We start from the raw sequence: 8066 nt of genomic DNA, 5'->3' as shown, positions 1-8066 counted from the left end.
TGGAGGGCTTTTCCTATTTGTTGAGATTAGATGTAATAAACTGAATCTTGTGTATTTTGTGATGTTAATACATATGCTTTTCCATTTCAATGTTAGTATTTGATTTCTATGCTTAATGCTTGTTGTGGCTTGATCACCCATGGCTTGAATTTTGGTTCTTGATATATTGGAAAATATGATTGGAACTTAGAACTGAAATTGAACACTTAAGTGATGGAATTGAGTTGTTTGTAAATGCATGAGAATGAAGTGGATGAATTCTAGTCTTGACAAATTGTAAATACACTATGTTAAATTCCTTGCACACCAACTGTTTGATAAAAATACCAAAAAGAGTTTCTTGTGTTTTTTGTGCACTTTGATGTCAAATTGAGTTATAAAAGGAATAATTGTCATGTGTTGCACAAGTCTCTTGGGAAAACGATACCTGGTCTTACCAGTTTTATTACTTGAACGATTTGGTACACTTGCCAATGAGTTTAACAACAATCTGACATTGGTGAGCTTAGAAACAGGAGAAAAGGTGTCTAGAAAGTCTATTTCTTCTTGTTGGGTATAACCTTTCGCCATTAAGAAGACCTTATACCTTTCCACAGTGTCATCTGCCTTATGTTAGATTTTGTATACCCATCTACAGCCAATGAGAGTTTTCCTAGAAGGAAGTTGGGTTAAATATCAGGTACCATATTCCTATAATGCTTTGATCTCTTTTTGCATTGCATGTTGCCACTTAGGATTGATTTTGGCTTCATCATAGGAACCGGGTTCACTGCTGGCAGTTATAGTCAAAGTGTATTTTAGGTGTTTCTTAGATAAAGAGTCATAGGACAGAATGTTAGAGATAGGATAAGAAGTCTTCAAACCATTTTTTACGCATAGGGATTTAGATAAGGATTGGTTAACTTGGTGTATATAGTCATTCAAGTATCTAGGGATCCTTCTAACTCTGGTGGACTTTTTGTGATTGTGAACTCCTTCACCCTTAATAGGACCAGTGTTGTTAGTACTGGTATTTTTAATGGGGTTTTTGCCATTGCTGTTATTCTCAACCAAGTTTTGCTCATTGACAAAGTTATAGCTGCATGACAAATCATTAAGAAAAAAGTATTTTATCCTCTTCATTACCATGAGATTCCTTATTGTTTTGTTGGCTTTTGTATGAGAAAATATTTTCATAAAATATAACATTTCTACTTATAAAGATCTCCTTAGTTAGATTGAATGTTAGAGTTGACTAATGTAAGTAATACAAGTCATTAGCACATTCAATCATCTTCAATGTAGAGTTGCCTTGTATCTGACACATCTTAGAAGAAAAAGTTAGGGTACAGTTTATGTCCCTAGTTAATCTTTGGACAAATATTAGGTTTAAAGAAAAATCAGGAATGTATAAAACATTAAAGATGATGAAATCTTTCAAAAATTGAATGGTTCCTGCATGTTGGGCAATGATAATGGATTTATTTGAGAGTTTAACAAATATAGGTTTGATCGTGAAAGAGTTGAAGGTAGTGTTAATTAGTGTTTTTCTACTAGGTGGGATGTGTCTCTATAGAGACAGAGCAAGCATTGGCAGAGTTCCAGTCACTTTGTCCCCTCTTTCTTGATTGTTGTTGTTGTCACTCTTCTTGTACCATGGTGGGTAATCATGTTTAGAGTAGCATTCATCCATAGTGTGATTCATCTTATGATAGTAGGAGCATTGTTTCCCATAGTTGGGATTTCTTTCTTTCCCTCTTCCTTGACCGCGAGATCCAGAACCATGTCCATGAGGCCTCCAAGTCTATTCTATTTTCCAGTGGTTTTGCTTGTCAGTTGTGTTGGCCAGAACTTTGGTTTTAGTGTTCTGATTTGTGAGGCTAAAATCTTGCTTTTCTTGCCTTTCTTGTTGCATGATGAGGGAGAAGACACGGTTGATGTTGGAAAGAGACTCCATCAATAATATTTGTGTTCATACAATGTTATAAGTGTCATTTAGGCCCTTTAAGAAACAAACAACATGTTCCACCTCTCTGTATTTGAGAGAAATTTTAGACAAGTCATAACTGCAAGGGACATCATAGGTACAACATGGTATGGGTCTAAGAGACTTCAATTCTTCCCATAGGATCTTTAAATTAGTAAAGAACTGACTTACACTTCTTTCTTCCTTGATGGAGTGAATGTATTGAAATAAATCAAAAATCTAGAGTAATCACCTTTTGAGAACTTTTCTTTCAGTTCATCCCATAGTTCTTTAGCATCTTCCACATATATGACACTTTCTGCAATTTGTGAGGAAAGAGTCTTGATAATCCAAGATGGGACCATTGTATTAGATCTTTCCCAAGCATCGACTAGGGGATTATTTCTTTGGGCTTTCTTGATTTCTCCATCTATGAATTTGATCTTTTTCTTAGAGAGAAGGGCTTTTCTCATGTTTCTACTCCAATAGGCATAGTTGGTTTCATTTAGAACTTGAGAGATAAGGGTGAGGCATGGATTCTCTTCAAGATAAAGGTTGATAAAACATGCAACAAGGGAGAATGGTTTGGATTATTTTGGATTACTATGAGTATAACAAGTATAACTAGTTGTTTTGAAAGGATGATACTTAGAGTAACATTCTAAAGGTGAGAATCCTAGAGATTTCCCCATTTTTCTAATTTTTAGTCGTGTTTTGCTTATTTATGTAATATATTGATATATAATCTGAATCGAAGTACTCCAATTTCTATTATTAATTGATGCTTTTTTATAAGAAATATATGTCCTCAAGGCTTTGTTCGTGGTTGTCTTCACCTTCATGCTTTTACCTTCTCCTTTTTGTCTTATCGTGGGTTCTCCATCCTTTCGAGTTGTTTCTCGTGTTTTTATATTTACCTTATCTAATCACGACGTGACTGTTAATACAGAGCTTATTAGAAATTTAAAAATTATAGCGAGTGACATGTTTAAAATATTGATGTTGAGAGATAAACAAACTTGAAATAAAATTTTTGAGATTAAAAATACAATTTAATATATAGTTATACATTTACCTTAAAAAGGTTTAAAGTTACAAGTTTGGGGAACCATGGTTCCTCTCGTCCTTAATGCTATGTTCGGATGGTAAAATTTGAGGGAGATGATTTGGAGGAGATGATTTGAGTGGATTTGAGTAGATCTGAGGGTAATTTTTTTGTTGTTTTTTTTAGTGGATTTGTGGGTAATTTAGAGGGATTTGAGGGTAAAGCTTGTGAGAATTAGTGTGTGATTTGATTGATGCGACAAATTTAAAAAAATTATTTAATTGATAGAAATTAAAGATTACTAAAATGCCCTTAATATTAAAAGTAATATAAAATTATAATGGTTAATATTATGTATAATTGTAAAAATTATTATAAAAAAAATAAAAAATTAAATTTTAACATGAAAAAAATTGTCTTATTATTATTATTATTATTTATTTATTATTATTATTACTATTACTATTATTATTATTGATTATTATTATTATTATAAACAAATATATTTATGATCCATTTATTATCATAGGGTAACTTTATATTGATTGATTTGCGTTATTAAATTACAATAATCATTATGAAATTGAAAAATATTTTAACAATTGTTCTATTTGTCTTTTGTTTGCCTCACCATTACATTTATGAACTTCATTTGCCACGTGGTGAGTTAAAAACATGCAAAATAAATCCCAGGTGTGTGTTTGAGTGTTTCAAACACTTACATCTGTTTCCCCTCTATGCAAAGTTAAGAACATTTCCTAGTATTTCATGCAGACAACAACAGAGAGCAATAAAAAACAATCACAACCAAAACCAAAAACACACAGAATGTCTTCGTATACAATGCTTGGGAACCAAATAAAAAGAAAAGGGAAGTGAATACAGGTTCCTATATTTTTCTTCTTAATCCTGGAACCGAATATGGGTTGCATGACTGAATACTCCTCTCTTCAAATCTCATTTTCAACTATTGCTTCTTCATCTTCTTCGTCTTCAAATATTCGTATTCATCTTTAACCATCTTTTTCTTCATCTTCGTATGCACATCAATCTCATCTGCATCTCTGCAACATTAAAAATAACAAAAATAAAGCCAAAATATGCACTTAAAATCGAAGGACAAACAAATCCTTTTACATTCAATCTCCTCAAATCTCTTCGCATATGCAGGTGACCGAAAATCCATTCATCCCGCAAATCCATCGTCCCTTTTCATCGCTTTTCCTCTCAAGCGAACACGAAAGAATTTGCATTTCTTTGCTCTCAAAACCGCGTAAACAGTTAAATCTGTTTATGCGAACACACCTAAAAGATGCGAGTTCCCTTTCAAATGCAATTCGAGAAGTATAAAATGTATATGAAAGAAAATGCAGAAAGGAGTGCTTTACAGAGGTGGAACAATTTATGAAAAAACTGATGTGTTTCGTACTCAATCTCGATTTTTTAAAGACTTTATTATTAAGACTATCATAATGAATACTCTCGAACATAAAAAGAAGATATGTTAATTCAAAGCAGTAATTATTATGATTCCCAAACAATAACAAAGACAATAAGTACGTGGTTTTGGCAGGAGATGATCATGGAAAAAAAACAAACCATAGTACTAGTTTCGTCAGTCAATAATGTAAATTATGTTAAAAGTACAATACTTGTGTATAACTTATTTTAGTTGAAAGTTCATTTTCAATGTACTATATCACCAGAAAGCAGTGGCTGGAAGCATGCGCAGTACTGACATGCAGTTGCACTACAGATGACCACCAATAAACGGACAAGCTGAAATAATACACAAAAATTGTACAAACAATAACGTGGAGAGACTGAATCAAATCCAGATACACGACCCTTATTATCATTAAAACTACTTTTCAATCATTTCAATTTTATATATGAAATATAGATCTCAGATTCTAAATCTCATCAAATTCAAACACACAGACATTACCAGAGAAGAAGGCACATTCTTACCGTGTGATAATTTTTCTAATCACCCATATCCTCATATTTCTCTGTATATATGATTGCTCAACTCTTCAAAGTAGACTTAAGAACTTAGGGTTAGGGAGCAAGAAAGAGCATTTAAAATGCAAACGTACCATTTTGCATTCATAGTATTGTTATTCCTTCTTCTCCACCAATCCCTTTCCGCTATCCCTTATTCTTCCACGGCCAAAGTAAAGAAGAACAAAAGAGGCAAGACGTTTGAGAATCAATGGAAGAGGGAAATCTGGCCCCCAGAGCCATATGCACCACAGAAGAAAATCAAAGGTCTATCTCTCATCAAAAACTACTTTGTCGAATTTGGCTATCTTCAATCCTTTGCTCCATTCAGCGATTTTTTAGACCCAAGAACAATTTCGGCCATCCAAACCTTCCAGCGACGTTTCAACCTGCAAGTTACCGGCAACCTGAACAACCAGACCCTCAACCAAATTCTACTACCACGTTGCGGTGTCCCTGACAAGAGTTTCCCACGACGATTCATCAACAACGAGGCACTGCCCAGCTACAAGAACCGATGGTTCGGCAAGAGAAACATCACCTACGGTTTTCTTCCGGAGAGTGAAATCCCAGAAAGCATGAGAAAAGTGTTCAGAGATTCCTTCACTCGCTGGGCGAGCGCCACAGGGGTTTTGAATCTGACGGAGACAACCTACGAAAAGGCCGACATCAAAGTAGGGTTCTACAGTTTCACAGAAGGTGTTCCGGAGCAGTTGTATGGGATAAGCTCTGTAAGGTTGGAAGAAGGTTCTAATGTGAGTATAGGGGAGATACGTCTTGATGGTTCCTATTACTGGGCGGTGCCGAGTGAAAACGACAGCGTATCGTGGGAGGAGGGGGTTTTGGACTTGGAGGGTGTGGCGATGCACGAGATAGGGCATTTACTTGGACTTGACCACTCTTTCATGAAAGAGTCTGTTATGTACCCTTACATTTTACCATCACAGCAACAAAAGATACAACTCTCGAACTTCGACAAGAACAACATTCTTCAACAGTACAATGATGCCAAGTCTGGTTATTCTGGAAGTTGGAGAGTTCTTGTAATCATCTTATTGTCCCTTGGATTTGGTTATATGCTGCTTCCAGCTTGATACTGGATTTAGAAGCTTATTGGGAATAATATTATTGGTATTTGATAAAAATAAAATAAAATTACTCCTATTTTGACAATATCATTCACCACGTTTTCTTTTCTAAAATATAAAAGATTAAGATCATTTTATTTTTATAAAAATTGTCAAATAGATGTTAAATAACCTTTTTCCCAAACAGAAACTATAATGCATTCCACCTGGTTGTATGTTGTGTCCCAAAGAAAGCTAACATACTATTTTATAAAATATAAAACTAAGATGATCATAAAAAATATAAACTTTTATATTCTTTTAAAAAGAAAGTAAAAAATAAATAAAATTAATGTCAAAAATAAATATAAAAAATTTTTAATGTCAAAAATAAATATAAAAAATTTGGATATGTCAAAATATATCAATTAAAAACGACTTCAACTTCCCATAAGGACCGCAGCACCCAACACCATAAAACAATATGAACACCAAATTTACACAAAAGACCTCATTCAATTCCATCAACATATACTCATCATCTTGAATGCAAATCCTTAAAATTAGTTTAAAGTTTTTTTTCTTGTTTTATTTAATTTTCTCATTTTTCACTTTCATTTAATATAAAATTTATTCTGACATTCAAGTTTTAGGAAGTGTGTACCATAGGAGACCGATCGAATATCAGCCGGACGCCCAACGAGCGTGACGCGTCCAGCGCGAGACCCACGCGTAACCGGTAGTTAGGAGTTAAGGTTTATAGAGGGTTTCCATCTTCACGGTAATAACGACGAAACCTGTGTACCCCAGCCGTGTGGGCGCGGGAAACCGTGCTCGAAATCAGGCAGGACGAACGGTTACCAACAAAACTGTAAAGGGTTTTCACGAATATCTGCATGTCCTTTTAGCCTGTCGCGGCGTCGCCCGCGAGCCAAGGTGCCAGACAAGAATTAACACACATAGACCGGACGTCCACCGACTACGGATATACCGACAAAGCCAATTCAGGTAGAAGGAAGCATTATAATTGGATTAAGCTAAAACGCAATTAGGAGAGTTGGGCCACAGATTGGGCTGCGATTAAGGAATAGTTAATCAAGAGCCCATAACGAATACTATAAATACAAGTCAAAGGTGAAAGGTAGTTGGTTACATTAAATGCACATTTACTTCATTCTCTTTCTATCCCTACCCTTTTTACTCAATACTTAACACTGACTTGAGCGTCAGAGTACCATTAGCACGTATCCGACCGAGCACAGCGGAAGGGGAAATTGTGCAGGGAGATTTGGAGACATTTCGAACCGGAACAGGAAGTATTATTTATTGATATATAACAAATAATAACATTAAGGTTTAATTGCTTCTTTTGTCCCCAGTTTGGTTGAAGTGTGTCAAATTCGTCCCCCTTTTAAAGAAATGTCAATTTCGTCCCCATATAGAAAAAATTTGTGTCAATCAAGTCATCTGCGTTAAATACAAACTAATGGTGTTAAAAACTTAAAGTGAGTTTTGAATAATATCCAGTTCATGGGTCCGATCCCTGATATTACAATGGATAAAATGAGTTTTGAAAGCAATGATTTTTAACGGAGATGACTTGATTGACACAAATTTTTTCTATATGGAAACGAAATTGACATTTTTCTAAAAGATAAACGAATTTGACACACTTCAACCAAGTTAGGAACAAAAGAAACAATTAACCTAACATTAATTAACGAATCGGCATATTAGCTGCTACTGTAAAAAAGATCATTTCCACTTTTTATAATGGAAAGTAAAGAATATAACGTGAAATGTGTATATAAACGTCTCGGAGTCTTTTTTCTTTTTTTTAATAAAAGTGAAGGTTCTAATATGAGACCTATAAGAATCGGTCTTGCCGACTCTAATTCAATATTAAAATAATAATAATATGCTCGAGTGGATTAAGTTTCTAAGGCGATGTTAATAATTTTTAAAATAAAAATTAAATTACATCAAAATTTAAACAGATATAAAT

The 8066-nt window shown here is 34.2% G+C and overlaps 1 protein-coding gene across 1 annotated transcript; it reads left to right on the top strand.

Annotated features, from left to right (window-relative positions):
- The first annotated feature begins 4689 nt into the window (after positions 1-4689).
- LOC106754565 (metalloendoproteinase 1-like) lies at positions 4690-6167 on the top strand. The gene has a single exon (XM_014636599.2). It carries the CDS (start codon positions 5078-5080, stop codon positions 6086-6088), a length of 1011 nt encoding a protein of 336 aa, XP_014492085.1. The 5' UTR covers positions 4690-5077; the 3' UTR covers positions 6089-6167.
- Positions 6168-8066: the final 1899 nt, after the last annotated feature.

Source organism: Vigna radiata, unplaced genomic scaffold (assembly GCF_000741045.1).
Source record: "Vigna radiata var. radiata cultivar VC1973A unplaced genomic scaffold, Vradiata_ver6 scaffold_445, whole genome shotgun sequence".
Classification (NCBI taxonomy): Eukaryota; Viridiplantae; Streptophyta; class Magnoliopsida; order Fabales; family Fabaceae; genus Vigna; species Vigna radiata.
This window is presented reverse-complemented; position numbering and strand designations above follow the sequence as displayed.

Excerpts from the sequence above, each read along its gene's own strand:
- LOC106754565 (XM_014636599.2), top strand. The coding sequence starts at position 5,078 with ATGCAAACGTACCATTTTGCATTCATAGTATTGTTATTCCTTCTTCTC.